This window comes from Pungitius pungitius, chromosome 15, assembly GCF_949316345.1.
Source record: "Pungitius pungitius chromosome 15, fPunPun2.1, whole genome shotgun sequence".
NCBI classification, from domain to species: Eukaryota; Metazoa; Chordata; class Actinopteri; order Perciformes; family Gasterosteidae; genus Pungitius; species Pungitius pungitius.
This window is the reverse complement of record NC_084914.1, coordinates 18,250,343-18,267,927: the sequence shown is the minus strand read 5'-3', so window position 1 is coordinate 18,267,927 and position 17,585 is coordinate 18,250,343. Positions and strand designations below refer to the sequence as shown.

The 17,585-nt window shown below is 43.9% G+C and overlaps 1 protein-coding gene across 6 annotated transcripts in view; it reads right to left on the bottom strand.

Moving 5' to 3' along the window:
- Positions 1-13,095, bottom strand: part of LOC119209263 (disks large-associated protein 1-like) — a 73,815-nt gene extending 60,720 nt beyond the window's left edge. For all 6 annotated transcript variants that reach the window (XM_037458451.2, XM_062557534.1, XM_062557535.1 and 3 more), the window contains exon 1: positions 12,855-13,095. Coding sequence is in view for 5 of the 6 variants with exons in the window: in XM_062557534.1 (XP_062413518.1) it covers positions 12,855-13,062 (208 nt within the window). In the remaining variant the exon portion in view is untranslated. The remainder of the gene's footprint in view (positions 1-12,854) is intronic.
- Positions 13,096-17,585: the final 4,490 nt, after the last annotated feature.

Below are 17,585 nucleotides of genomic sequence, written 5' to 3'. Positions count from 1 at the left end.
GTGTATTGATGACATGCAGATGTTGATACAACTCTATTTAATCACACTAAGTAGTCACATTATGATCTTCTGGACTGTTGCTTCTAGAGATTTTCTCTAACTGGACCTCTTCACATTTTAGTTGAAGACCCCTGAACTAGACAAACAGTATGCCTTAGGGCGGATTTATTAAGTGATTGACATTTCACTACTACATATAGTCTGGGGGTTGTCAGTGTTCTTACATTAGAGCAGGGGTAACCGCACTTCTTCAGCCTGCAAGCTACTTTTGAAATGACTTGATGGTTATAGTTGCTTTACAGGCCCAAGCGATTGGCTGTGATACCAACAGTAGCTCAACCTAGTTTGGTTGTCTCCCGGAATAGCATTATACTACATAGTTATAAACTCCTAATTCTTATATTAACATAATATTCATTTCATCTTCAAAATGTGCATTAATTCCTTTAAGTATGCCTCAACTGAATGCTGCTCAAATGCGCGCACACGCGCACACACACACACACAGAGAATGTACCTAAGAGACAAAACCATCTCCTGTCTGCAGCGGGCTCCATCAACCCTATGGGACCATCAGTATCTCTATTCAATTTCAGTGGAGCTCATTTAACACCCCAAGGTCAGTGGGCAACACAAGCACCAGCTGACAAATGGGGAATCTCCTTTCTCTGTTTAACACACACTCACAGAATGCACTATGATCCATCAAGTGGTTCCATCTGGCTGGGCAATCCCCATGATTCATTCTGCCCCACTTTCTGAAAAGCGGGGCAGAATCCACATTGCAAACAATTCCAAGCAGTTTTTGGTGATTGTTGTTGGGGATTTACGTTCGCTGTGGTGTCCGCCGGCGGAGGGTCCACAAGCCCAAAATGACATCATTACTCATTGGAAGTGAAGCTCCAAGGGTCCTCAGGTTTCTGCTGTCCATCACGTTTGGTCACATTAGCTCCTTTCCGTTCTTTTTAGACTAGACGGCCATAACGCCCCTATCCCACTTTCCTTTTGATATTGAATCAATCTTTTCTTCCATTATCTAGTTATCTAGTTACACCAATTTCAACCAATAATAGCCTGATATCAATCAATCTGCTACTTTTAGCAACAATGAAAGCGTGTGTGGAGCATGTGACATGATGAACATGTGACAATAATAATGATCGTTGATAGCATTAAAATGTAACTTTGCCCTGTACTCATTGTTACTGAAAAGCACGTAATACTGCCAATTAATCCAATGTGATTATAAATACCACCTCCTGTCTTTGCAATACCCACCCTGAATAGCTGGAAGAGGCTCAGACCATTGTGAGGCTACGAGAGGCGTTGACCTTGAGAAGTGAGGGTGAAGGACTTGGTATTGGTAAAACGTGTGCACAGTCCTTGTGTGCACGAACGTGCAGAACTGCCGTGCGCCAGACTATCTTGGGGAGGCGCAGGTGGTGCTTTGGGGGGGCGGGTAGGGGCGACCCCGTATTCAATGGTAGGGGAAACATTGGTCTATAGAGGTGTGTTTTTAGTTAGCGTCAAAAGCTGTTTAGGTTTTCTAACATCATAAACATTGTCAATTGTACGGGTAAAGCCACATATCTTGGATGCTCCTTATGAAAGACAGCCGGGGGGGGGGAATGGGGCGTGAAAGCTCCAGTGTAGCGGAGAGCAGGCTCTGTGCTGAGAGGGCAGGAGTCAATCCTCACTATGGCAGGAATATTAAATGTAGAATGATTCTGCCGGACCAACCAGCTTGAGTTCATGCATAATTTATAGCGGTACACCAAAATAATCCCACTTAAGCAAAGACATGGATGCTAAGGGGAATTGAAGAAGGTGGCTCCAGAGGAATAGGGAGGCAAGCTGCTAGGTAGTTTTCTTCAGAGCAGCCAGAGACGAAATACAGTTAAATTGACTTCATAGTCGAGAGGGGATTAAAACAATGAAAGACAATGGGAACTATATTGCAAAATGTAACATCCATATTATCTGAATGTTAGTCGGCAACATACTTCAAAACCAGTCTGCTAAAAATAAATTTTTATCCAAAAATAATTCATGCCAACATAATCAACTGCTGTGTCCACATTATTTACATCATACATACACACATTTCATTTCTGTCCTATGAATTGAATGTACTGAACTGAACGTTTCTGGTGTGTACGTCATCATTCACACTGATGACAGGAGCTACCATACAGTCAGGTCTCCAGTTCCTGTGCAGGAGTCCAAGTCAAATCTGAAGTCAAGTCTCCAGTCTTATGGTGATAATCGAAGTCAAGTCTCTAGACTTGAAAAGATGAGCCCACTTAAATTGAAGTCCACGTTAAATCTTAACTTAAAAGTCTTTGGTCTCATGACAAAGTAAAGTCTCAAGTCTTTGAGCAAGAGTCAAATTAAAGTGTCAGGACACAAGGGGCGAGTCTAGTTGAGTCAATTCAGATGATTTGCTTATGATCACATCTTCAGCATCTATTAGCGTACAAAAGTTTTAGTATTAGTGTTGTTAGAAATCTTGCAATTTCTAACTGATACAATACTTCATCCAGGGTGGCATACTCAGGATGCACCACCACCCGTTCCAAACCCAGCGGCCGGCCTTGACCCACCAAGATTGAATTGTAAATGTGGTTCATTATGAAATAGTTAATGGGAATCATTGGAAGCTGTAATACAATGACAACCCACAAATTATTATTCAACAGGCGGAAGTGAGGAGGGGGGCTGCGGTGGCCCTGCAGTAGTATGTGTGGGTGTGTGTATCAGCTGGCTGTCAGAGAGAAAAGAGGGAGGGAGAGAGGAATGCTGGTACAGATGTACGTACCAAAATTATGTAATGGTGGATTGTTCACAAGTCTCACATTTTATGTCAGAGTCTCAGATAAACCCTGTGTATGATCAACTCATGGTTCATGGTGGACTCTTATACTCCCACTCCGGTGTGTAACAATATCCTTACACCCTTACAGGCACACAAGTTTCTGTCAGAGGTCCTTCTGATGCTTGTAGAACTAACGAGGGAGCGAGTGGAAGTTTGGGAGGATGGCCGATTGTCTTTTACAAACCCTGATGCTCTTGGTACTGATGGTGGGTGTTAAAATGGGATGTAGAAAGAAAAGTAAATTGGACGTTCTAAGATTGTGTGCTCTAAAATTAAGAGGTGTGGTGTGTAGAGGGCAGTAAAACTCCTATTAATGCATGACATGAGGAGAAGAGTGTGGAGAGGTGTGGCTCTGCTCCTGAAAACTGAGGCTAAAATCACTGTCTCTTATCATTTCCAAATCAATTTGATTGTTGGACCTTTGTCAAGGTTTAGTATGAAATACATCATAGGGATTATGTCATTTACTCATTTCTCATTTTCTCCCAATGCTCTCACTACCATTCAGTCGAAAGAGTTCTCGTGTTTTGACAGGGTCCTGCTCTGCTGGATGAGCAAGCTACAGTACCTAACACACTAAAGGAAATCTGAGAGGCCCCATGTTATGCACAAGGCCAGGTATTTCAGAGTTTTTTTTCCACTTTAAATGGTTTTAAGGATTTCAAACCGTTTGTGCTGAACTCAACCCTCTCAGTTCCACTGCCATCCTAAAAAAGGGGTGTATAAGTGAGTGGAAATGGTTTTCCTAGACAGTGAAAATGTTCTCTTTGTGTCACTTTTGAGCTGTTTTCAGTATTGATACTGAAAAGACTGCCACAATGCCAGGCAACCCTGCATATTAATCCTTGTAAAATTAAAAACCTGAGCCAAAAGAATTTGAAACATGAATGAACATGAGACACAACGTGAAGCTAAGAGCAACAGGCTGCTCAGACAAAACTTGAAACGTCATATTGTCAAGCGACTCATTGTGTTCACATGAGATCTGCTGTCTAGGCAGCGCATCAAAAGCGAGAGCTGTGAAAGCTCCAACATGAATTCACTCGGACACAAGTGTCTCATCAACTAGCTAACGCTTTGAAACTCTTTGAACAAGGTCAGAGACTAACTATTCTCGCAAGCTGCACTCGAGACAGCAGCACAAAGCTGAAACATGGAGCCGATTAATCAACACCCAAAACATTTTGACACATGCAGTGTTAATTTTGGCAGATATTTTTGATTTAGTCATATTTAGTCATTTTAATCCTCAGTTTTAGTCGAGTTTTAGTCTATTTTTCGTTGACGAAAACTAATTACATTTTAGTCACATTTAATAGACATAACTCCTTCTCAGGCCCAGGAACCCCCTGTCACAACACGGGGTGCGAGGGCAAGGAGGGAGGACTCAGTCGCGGAGATGATGAAAAATAAAAGGAATTTAATAGTCAAAGAACTCAAACTCAAAATCACTCCAACCGAAAAAACAGGAAGGAGGAGAAAACAAAACAGACAAAAACAGGGACCTGGACTTGAGAACACGAAACAAACTTACTTGACAAGAACCCACGACACAGTCGACATGTAATGACGCCATACACAACAAGAGACTCACAGGACTTAAATACACAAGGGAGGTGCAGGTGATTAGACACAGGTGGAAACGATCAGGCACGGCAGACAATCACAGGGGAAGACAGGAAGTGAAATTACCCAGGGACACAAGAGACATGAAAACTACAAAATAAGACAAGAAGCAGACCCAAACCGTGACACCCCCTGTGTTGTGTCTACAACTGCATAACAGTTAAGTTCTCCATTAGATATCCCTCCTAGGATGGGTCTATAGCAGGGGCTGCAAACTTTTTGGGCGGGCCACAATGGGTTCTAAAATTTGACAGAGGGGCCAGGAAGTTTTTGTGTGAGCTAATATAAATGACATGTGAAAAATCATTACATGAAAGGATTTGGCATAGCAGATTATTATAGGATTTTGTTAGCAAAGCATTTATTTGCAAGGATATTTAACAAATTTGCAAGGGTGTAAAGCTCCGCCGACTTCATGAGAACCAGGTACCTAAACGCAACTCTTTGTTGTCTTTGTGTGGCTTTTGACATGTCCAACGGAAACCTCATAGTCCTTCAATGTTTCCACTGTGAAATTGCTTGTCCCAACAAGAGAGACCCCTTAACGTCCTACAATCGGTGCAATACATGATCATGAACTGGATCATGAACCAGCCATTCTCAACTGGACCCCCACTTTTTATTGAACAGTCTTTTCTTTCTCTTTCTCTCCTCTTTATTTTTTGGTTTCATGATGGGGTTTTGGCATGTTTTACCCAGGCGGTAACCCCGGGTTCTAATGAGTGAAGCCGATGTAGAAATGTCATAAAACGTACATTCTGACTGCTGACCAAAGTCCTGGTTTCCTTAAGACATTTAGCGTCCAAGATGATCAAATGTGTGTAGTTTTGTGTTTAAAATAACAATTAAACAACAGTGGGGTTGAGTGCAGAGAACCGCTGCCATATTGGTACTAGAGCTGCAACAATTTGTCGGCGACATCGATTATAAACGCGGATTTCTATGGTTGACGTGTTGTATATTATAAAAAGACTCAGATACGGGTCTTTTTCATTCAGCATTGCAATATACTACAGTGCTGAGGGCACTATCGCTTCTATTGTCTACATACACCAAGGAAAATAAGAAGTTGATTAAGTTGAAAGTGGGAGAGCTCAAAAAGTCTGGGAGTATTTCATCAGCGAACCGAACCAAAACGGAGTTGTCCTTTCACAGCAGCACATTTAAAACGAGCTGGAGCCACCACGTCTTCTCCTCATGGTAAGTTTAGCTAGAAGTAAGGCTAGACTTGTTAGCTTATCGTAAGGTTTACATTTACGTGTTGGAGAACAGAACGTCTCGTGAAGGATGCTAACGCTATTATGTTAAATGCAGTGTAGTAAATCGTCTTTAGTCTTTCTGTTCGTTCTGAATAGTTCACGTTAACCTTCACTTAGCACTCTTCAAACACAAGATTGTGGCAAAAAAATTCATATCAACACAATTACGAGAGAGCTAATGAATCATAATAAAAACGTACTAAAACCTACAACGTGATGATTAAAGCTCTGTGTCTTTTTGTCTCTCAAAGACTTTATTGCTATTTTGAGTTACTTTTAAACGCATATTTGCACTTACATTTTGTATTACTTATTATGATGATTACATTTGTTTTAACTCGTAACTCAAATAGTTATTAGATGGAAATAAACAACCACAAGTTCTAGGGGAAAAAAAGGAATACTTGCCTCTTTGTTTCCACGCTCATACACTGTGGTAAATAATTGTTAGATTAGTCGACTAATGGGAAACATAGTCGATAGATTAGTCAATTACAAAAATAACAACAGCAGCATTGGACAGGTCTTTGCTACTCGTTGCACGTTGGGGAACTGGCCGCACAGTTACAAATATATTTGACATTATCATGGTCTTAGGCCTTTTATGTCAACATCTAACCAGGAGCTTCTGATGTACCAGTCCAAAATAAAAGCCTCTCAAAATACCATACATGAGCCAATTTCCTTCAAAACCAGACATTGTCATTTTCAGATTAGATTTAAAAGGAAACAATCAATACTTTCATAACCATTCCAATTCAGGCAGAGAGTACACATCACCAGGGTGGGACTTGTTGATAACCAGGACCTTCGGATGTACCATTCGAAAATAAAAGCCTCTTAAAATACCATACATGACCCAACTTCCTTCGAAATCATTCAAAAGGTGTATTTAGAAAATTTCTAACTACAAATTTTAGAGCCTAAGGTCTGAAGAGCACACTGCGTGAATTTGAAAAGAATCAAGTTTAATTCCTGGGAGGAGTTCGGTCTATTACAACTGTAAGAAATTAATCTGGCAGAAAAAGGCACATCTTTAATGATTAAATGCAGCGCCCCTTAATCTTAATAAAGGGGGGGGTGGTAGCGGTCTTGAGGAGGGGGTGGTAGCGGTCGACGGGGGGGGGGGGAGGTTGGTGCTAGCGGTCAACGGGGGGGGGGGGGGGGTGGTAGTGGTCTCGAGTGGGGGGGGGGGGTGCGGTTCTCTTTGCAGCACCAGTCTCATCTTTTTCCGTTCTAATTGACGCTGTCCGGGTGGAAATCGGGAGAGAAAGGTCGGTCCGGGAGATTTTCGGGAGGGGCTTTGAAATTTGGGAGGGTTGACATGTATGGTTCAGGGGTTCAATGTGTACACATCCTGCAATTTTGGTGAAGGCAGGCCAAGCCATTTGGAAGTTATAAATCTTGCCAGATTAAGCCACACCCCTTACAAAGTTCATTAACCGTAATATCTTGTTAAAACCATAAGACAGGTTAGAAATGATCATATGGATGTTTAAAGGGTGATAAATTCATGCTATATGAGATATATAGAGCAGATTAGATATTAAAGTAAGTTAGTTAGTAAGTAAATTAAAGTATGGTTGAGTTAAAAAGACTTGAACGTTCGTGGTGAATGGTAGTTTTTTTAAAATGCTCTCTACACACATAGTTTGGAAATTCTTCCGGCAAAATGCAATTTTTAGAGCCTAAGGTCTCAGGATCACACTGCGCGATTTTGAAAAGAATCGGGTTTAATCTCTGGGAGGAGTTCAGTCTTTTACAACTGTAAGAAATCATGAAAATAGGCCAAAAAGGCAGATTTTCAAACATTAATTACAGCGCCCCCTATTCTTCAAAAATTAGGGAGAATTTGCTAAATATGTAGTTTTCACTAAATTCAAAATGGCGGAAAATCTAGTTAGGCGCATTTGCATACTATGATTGGTTTTTTTGTAGAGCATGTCTAAGAGCACCTGTGTGCCAACTTTCAAGTAGATCGGACATCAGGGGCGGAAACTGGTCTAGTGTGGTCTTTTTTAAATTTCTAGAGGGCGCTATAGAGACATTTCTTTAAACACAAATGTGAGACCCAAAAATTATCAATTTTTTTAACAGTCCAGATATCCATGCCAAATTTAACAACTATTTGAATATGATAAAGGCCCCAAAAAGGCCCGCGGTTTGTGAGAATAATAATAATAATAATTCCTTGAAATACAATAGGTTCCTCTACGACTAGTCGTAGCAAGGACCCTAATTATTAGTTGCGGTCCTAATTAGTACCTGTTCCTACACGACCGGTGCAGCACTGTGGCTAATGGTTTTCCAAAGTTTCTAGTCACTCAGCGATTTCAATTTTTGTTGTTGGGAAATTGAGTTTAATTTCATTAAATTTGACTGGAGTTAGCTACAATTTACTTGAAGAACTAGATTTACAATTGGAGCTTTACCAAGTGCGCAAAGCTCCTTTTGTATGAAAACATATACAAGTGATTTAGACAAAGACAAAAAGAGTAGCGCATTGCACTGCATGTGCAGTAGTGCTTTGTTGTCTTCGTCCGTTTTCGTTCCAATGCTTTTTACATGGCCAACATTTACATGGCCTCTATTGTTTCTACAATCTTAATTCTAGGATGGCGCTGCAGATGGCAGCCCTGGTACGTCGGTGTCGTTTGTCTTTTGGTTAATTCTGTTTTCTGTTGTTCTGTGGAATTACTGGACATTCTCGTCAAAGGTGCGCTCACCTTTACTCACACGCTGAGACGCTGTAGGAGAGGAAAACGGGCCGGCTTATTAGTGCGTCTCCGCAAACATGGTTCTTGCACACCGCTGCCAGGCATCTTTCTCTCCAACGTGCTTCAGCTGCTGGTGAGGATAGACAGAAACTTTTCTCCATCCTCCGTTTTGTGCTTGACTGAGACGTATCGGACTCTGCACTCCAGCTCGCGGGATTCCAGCTGCTCAGAGCGGGCTGCGATACGGAGCTCTCCGGCTAGGGTGGAAGAATTTGCTTCTTCTCCCACATCAGCTGCTGTGACGTAACAGAGATCCTACAATACTGTTCTCCGCCTAGCAGATGAGCTGAATGAGTTTTACTGCAGATTTGAAAGACATGTCCTGACTCCATCCCCCACAGCTCCACCAACCTGCTCTAGACCACCACCCCTCCCTCCCCCAGCCCATGAGGGGCTCACGCCTCTGTATCACCCTCCCCCACCCCCCTCACCAGCAACAACCTTCTCTATTCTGGAGAGAGACATTAACAGGTTCTTTAAAAGACAAAACACTCGCAAAGCAGCCGGTACGGACTGCGTCTCCCCCCACACCTGAAGCCTTGTGCTGATCAGCTGTCTCCGGAAGGAACCCTTAAGACCCTCGCTGACCCCCTCCTGGACCCCCTTCAGTTGGCCTACAGAGCCAACAGGTCTGCTGCCAACACTAGGGTTGGGTATCGTTTGAATTTGAACGATTCTGATTGCGATTCTTTGTTTCGATTCCGGTTCCCAGCGATTCTCGATTCCGATTCTTTTAAGAGGCAGGGTCCAAAAGTTTAAGATATTTTAAATGAGCTAGCTAACCAAGGGTCTTTCTGAAGGAAATAGTCTGACCTTCTCCATCAACTACAATATAAATATCAAACTATGAACTTGAATATTGTATAAACATTATAAATTATGAATATATTTTAACAGGGGTACACTTTCCTCAGAGCTTTATTTTTGAAACCTCACAAAAACACATTTACACATGAGTGTATGATACTGCAGGTACTTAAAGGTTACCTTGCTAACCCTTGGAGCCAGAGGAAGAGGCAGCGCGTCAAACACGGGGCTCACATTTACTTCCACTCCACTCCAGGTGCTTAATCATATTTGACGTGCACCCTCTTATGCATGAAACAATTTTGCTGCAAATGTTGCATTTTGCCGAGTTTTCGGTTTGTTTCGAAAAGTGTAACCACACTTTGGAGCGCCGACGCACGATATCCATGTTCGATCGCGCTGTTATGCCAACACTTCCGGTGGACGCTTCTTCGTTGGTGTTCAGCGGTTTCTATTTCCGATCGCCGCCGGCAGACTGAGAATCGAAACTAGGAACTGAATTTTAAACTTTTGAACGATACCGGGTAAATCGCAAAGCTAGTCCCGATTCCAATCGATCCTCGATACCCAAGTCTAGTCAACACGGCCCTCCATTTCGTCCTTCAGCATCTGGACTCCCCAGGAACCTACACCAGGATCCTGTGTGTGGACTTCAGCTCTGCCTTCAACACCATCATCCCGTCTCTGCTGCAGGACAAACTCTCTCAGCTGCACGTGCCCGACTCCACCTGCAAGTGGATCACTGACTTCCTGTCTGACAGGAAGCAGCATGTGAAGCTGGGGAAACACGTCTCTGCCTCTCGGTCCATCAGCACCGTGCTTTCCTCTCTGCTCTTCTCCCTATACACAAACAGCTGCACCCCAAGTCAGCAGTCCATCAAGCTCCTGAAGTTTGCGGATGACACCACACTAATTGGACTGATCTCAGGTGGGAATGAGTCCGCCTACAGGTGGGAATCTGACCAGCTGGCAACGTGGTGCAGCTAAAAGAACCTGGAGCTCAACGCTCTGAAGACAGTGGAGATGGTTGTGGATTTCAGGAAGAACGGAGTCCCACCTTCCCCCCTCACCCTGTGTGACTCCCCAGTCACCGCTGTGAAGTCCTTCTGTTTTCTGGGGTCCATCATCACCCAGGACCTCAAGTGGGAGCTGTGGCAAATGGCTACGGAGGACTGCACGCTGACGGTCCGACCAGCGAATGGTACGGCCGATGGTTCGCTGACACCGCAGCTGTGACCCGCACTGGACAGGATTAAGACTATATTTCAGGCAGATAAACCATACATGTCAATGTATTTAGTCTTAGTCCATCTTTAAAAAAATGTAAATAATGGGTTGACATTTTTATATCATTCAATCTATTGATTAATCAAAAAAAGAATCGACAGATTAATCATTTGTTAAAATAATCGTTAGTTGCAGCCACACCTGCTGTCCGGTAGCATGTGGAGCCTCACTGAGCGTAACTTGGGTTTGTTTACCGCAGCAGAAAGGTGACTCAGACTGGAGCTAACCAGCTAACTGTGGTTTGGGGGCAGCGGACGTGTGATCAGGGGTGAAAACTGGAGCATTGATATGTTGTCACCTGTCCTGCCCTCAGTGAGAAATGAGTGAGATTTCCAGAGTGGACAAGGTTACTGAAAGATCCCCTGCAGCGCCAAAGAACTCTCATCTCAGTCCCTCATCCACAGACAAGCTAAACTAAACGTGTCCACTGTGGAATCAAACTGTTTAGCTTGAGTGTGGTTTGTTACATTCTTGCAAACCGAGCTGCCGGCTGAGACAGAGTTCCCCTCCTGCTTCCACCAGCCGCTCGCTGCAGGCAGGGACTCTCATCCGAGGCAGGAGGGCGGGGGACAGGATGCAGGCCGGATACGGGCCATTTCTTTAGAAATGATGTGATGAAAAGCAACTTCTAAGAAAAGGATTATATTATTATAATATTTGGAAAATATATTCAATATGTGACTCAATAATACAGTTTCCTAATATAAACACACACAAGAAAACACCATGAAACTATGTAATGGGATTGAATTAACCTTCAAAAAATTTGCACATTTTAGCAAAAGTTTTTTGCAAAAGTTATCAAAAAAGAGAAACACGGCAAAATGACATATTTTAAAAAGCTGAAACTGGGAGGGGGTCGTCACTTTCCCTCCATAAACTACTGAATCCATAACACAAGTTAAATGAATCATCATCATTCATTTTAAATCGCAAATCACAAATTAGCCTCAGAGGGCTTTACAGTCTGTACACATGCAACACCCTCTGTCCTTAAAACCTCACATCGGCACAGGAAAAACTCCCCAAAAAATGAAAAAAACCTTCAATGGGGAAAAAAGGGAAGAAACCTTAGTGAGAAGGTCAGAGGAGGATCCCTCTACCAGGATGGACAGACTGCAATGGATGTCATGTGTACAGAATCAACAATGATGATGTTCCATACTCCACTCCTTGTTTTTAGCAGCACACAAAGTTACCCAGAATAATGCACACCTTCTCTGTGGGAGTTACATTTCTGAGCCCCCCATATAATGTATTTAAGTCTGTTTTGCAAGTTTTGAATGACTTTGCATTGAACAGCACTGAAGGATGAGAATACACCGTATGATAAATGCAAAGACGTAACACATATAGAGCGACGTATGAAACGGATATGAAGGCGATGTGTAACTGACTCATCTCTCCATGTTGGGTCGTAATATAATAATATAATATAATCCCTTCCCAGCTGACACTCTGCCCACGCGCTCATCATCACCAGTTGGTCTCCTAGAATTAGAAACACGCTGGGATCTGCAAGTCCTCGCGACGACTGACGCGCGCTCCTCTGAGCTCACAACTTCTCTCAGAGAGGCGCGAGACACCCAAAAACACGACAAATGGCAACGTGACATCACTCGACCCCTTTCGCTTTTCATTTAACGGCTGCAAACTAAGTCACGGGCGGTGCCCCCCCCCCCCCCCCCCCCCCACACACACACACACACCGCCATCCAGCTGCATCCAGATGCCGCCTGCGTGTGCGCGCACTCGATCTCGACAAGCAAGGAGGTAAAGCCGCGCGAGACACGGAGCGAATCAGTGACCGTTTAACGGTGGCGCTCCTGAAGCTCCCCACGCCGACCCCCGTCTCTACCGGCCATTCTCCAACCCCTCCGTGCACCTTGTCAACACTGACCCCCCCCCCCCTCCTCAGGCGGCCATCACTCAGAAACTTTGAAATGATGTTGAACAGGGGCTCAGTTCATTAGCCCCAAGTGCGAGTGCTCACTGGAAAGGTCCCCCGCCATATTCTCCGTGGCGCTGCGCGACGTTCTTGTGGGAGAGGACGGCAATGACCGCGGCGCACTGCAGAGGGAATCTCCCCACGCGCGACAGCGGCCGTTCACGCCAATGCAGCAGAGAGCCAGCGGACCGTCTGGAGGGGTCCGGCACCGGCAGCGGTTCGCACTGATGAGCCGTTCATTGATGCGCGGTGGAAGCCCGCGCGCTCCGGCTTACCTTTCTGCGGACAGCAGCAGCTCCTCACACCGCCGGCTGCTACATCCAAAAAAGCACGTCCGTTTTTAGAAGCGAGGCGACCACAACAGAGAGTCACTGCTGGAATGTGTGTGCGCGCGTTTGTGTGTGTGTGTGTGTGTATGTGTGTGTGTGTGTGTGTGTGTGTGAGCGCTTGCGTGTGCGCAAGTGCACGTGAATGTGGGGGCATCAAGTGGCGCAAGCCTGTGGTCCATGAACCGCAGACAAGTTAACCACACTGAGCCTGGACCACGCCGGATATCAGGCAAGTTGGCTCTAGGAAATAAAAGCACGCACTGCTCGCTTGACACAGATGAAAGAAACGTTTGTAATTAAATGATGGAACTTGTTAAAAAAAAATAAGATCTCTTGAGTTTCTATGCATCTCATTCACTGGCCTGAATCAAAGTCAAGTTCTCACGTCATGCATCGTGTCACTGAGGTGAGGTTACACAAGATCACTCCTTTTAGGAGTCTTTCAAGGACTGATTTCACCCACACCTCCAGGTCTCTGTGTCTATACGTTGACGGTAATTGAGACAGAAGCAGTCACACACTGCCTCAGTTCAGAAGCCAGCTCACCCCCAGGACCCAGTGAAGCTTGTGAGCCTGAATGATCGGGTCTCTCTGGCACTAATGGACATAAGACTGATTGCCCCGTCCCATGTCATCATCCTCCTCATCCTCTTCATCCTTTGGGACTACTGCTCCCAAAACAATGAATAACCGTCATGATAGAAAGCCTATGTCATTTTTTTTAAAGATGAGTACTTTTATTTTAGAAGAGAAGTGGAAGTGGAGCAGCGTCACCACCGCAGGCTTCAATGTGGTCGGCTCATCCAACTGAGAGAGAGAAGCTTGAGGCGAGAGCTGTCTCTTGTGAGAACAGAGCTGGAATCCTCTATTCACAATACGAACATTACAGACAGTGGTCAAACTCACTATAATAACACTGCCTTCATTCGTTGTTACTGTAGCATTTCTATATCAGACTTTATCCTCAGAGGAACCATGTGCTCCTAAAAGAGGGAACATGTCACGCTGTAATGGAAGGATCCATGCTCCTCACATCTGAAGACACTATATCTGTGGAACAGATCTGCAGGAGATAATGACCAGCTCGTCACGCTGTTCTAGAACATCTCCCATGTCGGAATGGTACAGGAAACAAAACAAGAAAAATAGCTTCTAAATAATCCGAAGATGGCCTTCACCACAGACGTCCTGCTGAAGGGGGAAAGTCCCGGGCTGTATTCCAATTGTCAAAGAAGTTTCTTCCCAACATCTTTTCCAAAACACTATTTCTTGACCTTTGTGAAAAACATTCTGCCTCGAAACCGGCAAAACCCAGGTGCTGGAAGTCGACCTTGGATGTAGACGCATCCGCGGTTTTAATAAGCTTTGTTGTAGAATGTAGTGTCACCGTTGTGTTGGCAAAGAAGACATTGTGCCAAGTGAAGCCGATGTGGACGTGTCCTTCAGAAGGTGACTCCTATTGAATAGAAGTCTCTACTTCTCTCTTGATTTATTCCCTCAGTAAACATTGTAAACATGAATTTATGATCCAACCTCTAGTTTCAAGTCTTCAGAATGATGGTTTGGTAAATGATGCTTCATTTAGTCAAGTGAAGCAGGGTATGCTAACGGCCAGGGTGTGATTGACAGGTCATGTATTTTACATCTGTACATCACTCCTTCCCACTCCCAATAACTGATGTTCATTGGATGCAAAAGATCCAAAATGGTGATTTCAATTCCAATATTAAAGTAGAAACTGTCAAGCATCCAGCAGCAAAGGTCTTGCAGTTTATTACTTTATCAGTAATGGACAACCCCAATGCTGCAGGTGCCTGTGTCTACAGCTTTATGCCAGTAGACCAGAGGAGCAGTTCTCAAGATATACAAAGGAGACACAGACAGAAACACATAGAAAAACGGATTTACTCCAAAAACCCATAAAAGGTTTCATAGGTTAGTACAAAATAAGAATATGTTTAAATATTACTAAATATTACTTCTACTACTTGTGTATTTCTACTTCATTGGAATACAGTAATAGTTGTACTTCCTGAAATAGAAGAAAATGGCATGTTGTAAATCCAGAATTAAGTCACAAAATACACCAATTGAAATATGATGTTAGTTATGTATCTGTACATATAATAAGACTCTCTCAGGACAACGCTTGAAAAATGTAGACACCCATTTACCAGTAAAAAAGAACATAGCATCCCACATATCCCCAGCCACATACTGAAATCGTACACGTCAGATCCGCTTTGCATCTGCAGCCGGTTCCTGCAGGATGCAGCGTGGATGCTGTGAGGACAGCGGGGGGGTAAATGAAGTGCGGTAGTTAGCTCAGGGAGTGCTAATGATTAGAAGGTTCACACTGCAATTAGCACTTTATTGTGCGGAGCAGGATTCCTCTGATGTGAGGCTGTGAATGTCCCTCTTGATGAGAAAAAGGGCAGAGGGTGGGTTGGGGGGAGAACAAACCCGGAGAGGGAGCAGTCACACGGGCAATGCCTCAGTTCAGAAGCTGGCTGCCCCCCCCCCCCCCCCCCGGACCCTGTGATGCTTATCAGCCTGAACCGGAGCCTCAGATGATCGGGTCGCTCTGACACTAAGACGAGAATCGTCATGAGACGAATCGCCCTGTCCCATGACATCATCCTCCTCAGCGTTTAGACGGCACCAAAGGCTACTGCTCCAAACGTGTGTGTGTGAGTGTGTGCACAGGAGTGATTTTGTAGGCCACTTCAGTCTGACAGCATGTCCTGTCATGACGTCGTAATGTTCACAGTAAAACAATTCTTGGTACAAATGCTGATGCTTTTTGACTAAACAACAAGAAATACACTCACAATACCACAAATCTCTTGGAGAAGCATAGCCTTCCTAAAAAAAACTATGCAAACATGACTAAAAATAGTACTTTTGCATTGAAATATACACACAAACACCAAAGAAATATGTCTTAGAGAGTCCCAAGTGCAGAATTAAATATACAATCACCTAGACTCTAGATGATTGTATTTAATACACAAAGCCTCTAGATTCTAGAGGCTTTGTGTATTTCCTAGTGAGCTGTGAATGTAGACACATTCTTTCCCATATTGGAAGGAGGAGGCTTCGTACACTCTACTGCTGCAGACATGTGAGACGTCTGTGTCACACAACGCGAATGCTTGATAGCTTTACCAGCCGTTCAAAAGCCACACCGACATCTGTACTCATGAGATGAGCAGCGTTGCTGGTTCAGTGTGCCGATGGACAGGCACCACGAGTTAGTGCGTCCAGTCAGGAAGCCACCAATACCAGCCTTGGCTTGTCTTGGCAAACACACCTGAAAAAGTATTAGGACCAAAGCAAACACCTGGAATCATATTGAAGATGATCGAGTGGAAATACTGGTTGAAATGCAGAACCACTCCAAAGTCCGGACCCATTTTGTCATTTTTTCTCACAGTCACTTACTTTAGTGGTGTACATGCAAATGAGGATGTAATGAGCATGAAATCAACATAAACTCAAGGAATCAAAGCATGGCCTCCTGATGAAGTGAAACATTCCCCTACCCCCCCTCCCCTGTGGAGACAAGGCCAAAGAGCCAGATGTTCTGGTGATTGCAGCCAATGGACGAGATGTACGTCTGTGCTCAGGCCACCAGAGGGCAGCACGTGCATTGACAGACTGCTTGGCTTAAAGAAAATCCAATAAAAGTGCATTACAATAAACACATGTAACACAACTAACCCTTTACAATACAGTGACATCTGAAAACCACATGTGAGATTTCACGTGTGTAAAGTCGCTTTTTCAGACTTGTATATTTCATGTTGGGTGTCTCACATGTGAACATGTATTCGTCCAGTATGTTTTTCATTGATTGCTTCTTCTAGTTGTGAAAAAACATATAGATAATGGTGGACGGTACTGCAGCATACGTTGTGCATTAATATGACTTCATTAAAGCTACAACCAGATGAGGCAAAGGAATGATCAAGCCAGAGTGCATTTGAGCTCAAGTGTTGGTGGAGCTGATGGTTCCTTGTCTTCAAAAATGCAGCTGATTAGCTGCTAACGAGTCTCTCGACACAACTCACAAGGAGAGACGTTGAATGCCCTTTTTCAATATCATTTTGTATTATTTAATGCATTATAATTCTCAACAGAATACCTGGGCTCGTCCCTTCAGAGAGCCACAAGTAAGCACATCCCATGCAGCCTGCAGCATGCACCAGGACGGCTGGCTAGAGGTCAAAAGAAAAATGTCCCCTTCAGGAAATTGCTCTGAAATCGTCTGCACGGTAAAATCTTCTCCCAGTGCGGCTGAGGCCGTGCTGATCCAGTACCAGCTGAGAGCAGCCTGGTAGGACAGTATTACAGTATTTCAGTATTACAGTATCAAGTCAGCTGGATCAGTTGGCCTGGTTTGTACCTCCACCCCTGCTGTGTGTACTGTGGCAGATAAGCGTGTATATCTAGAGGGCAACAGGACATCTGCACCACCTCACCCTGCTGGACTCTGTTTATCCAGCAGGGCTTATCAAAATGCAGAATACATGTCTTAAAAGTGTTATTATTTATACAACACAGAGAAACAACATAGAATGAACACTACACCACCATTTTTATTGCATGGAATATTGTGGCAGCAACAATGGTTTCAAAAAGTTACCACGAATACCAGATAAGAGAAACAGACTT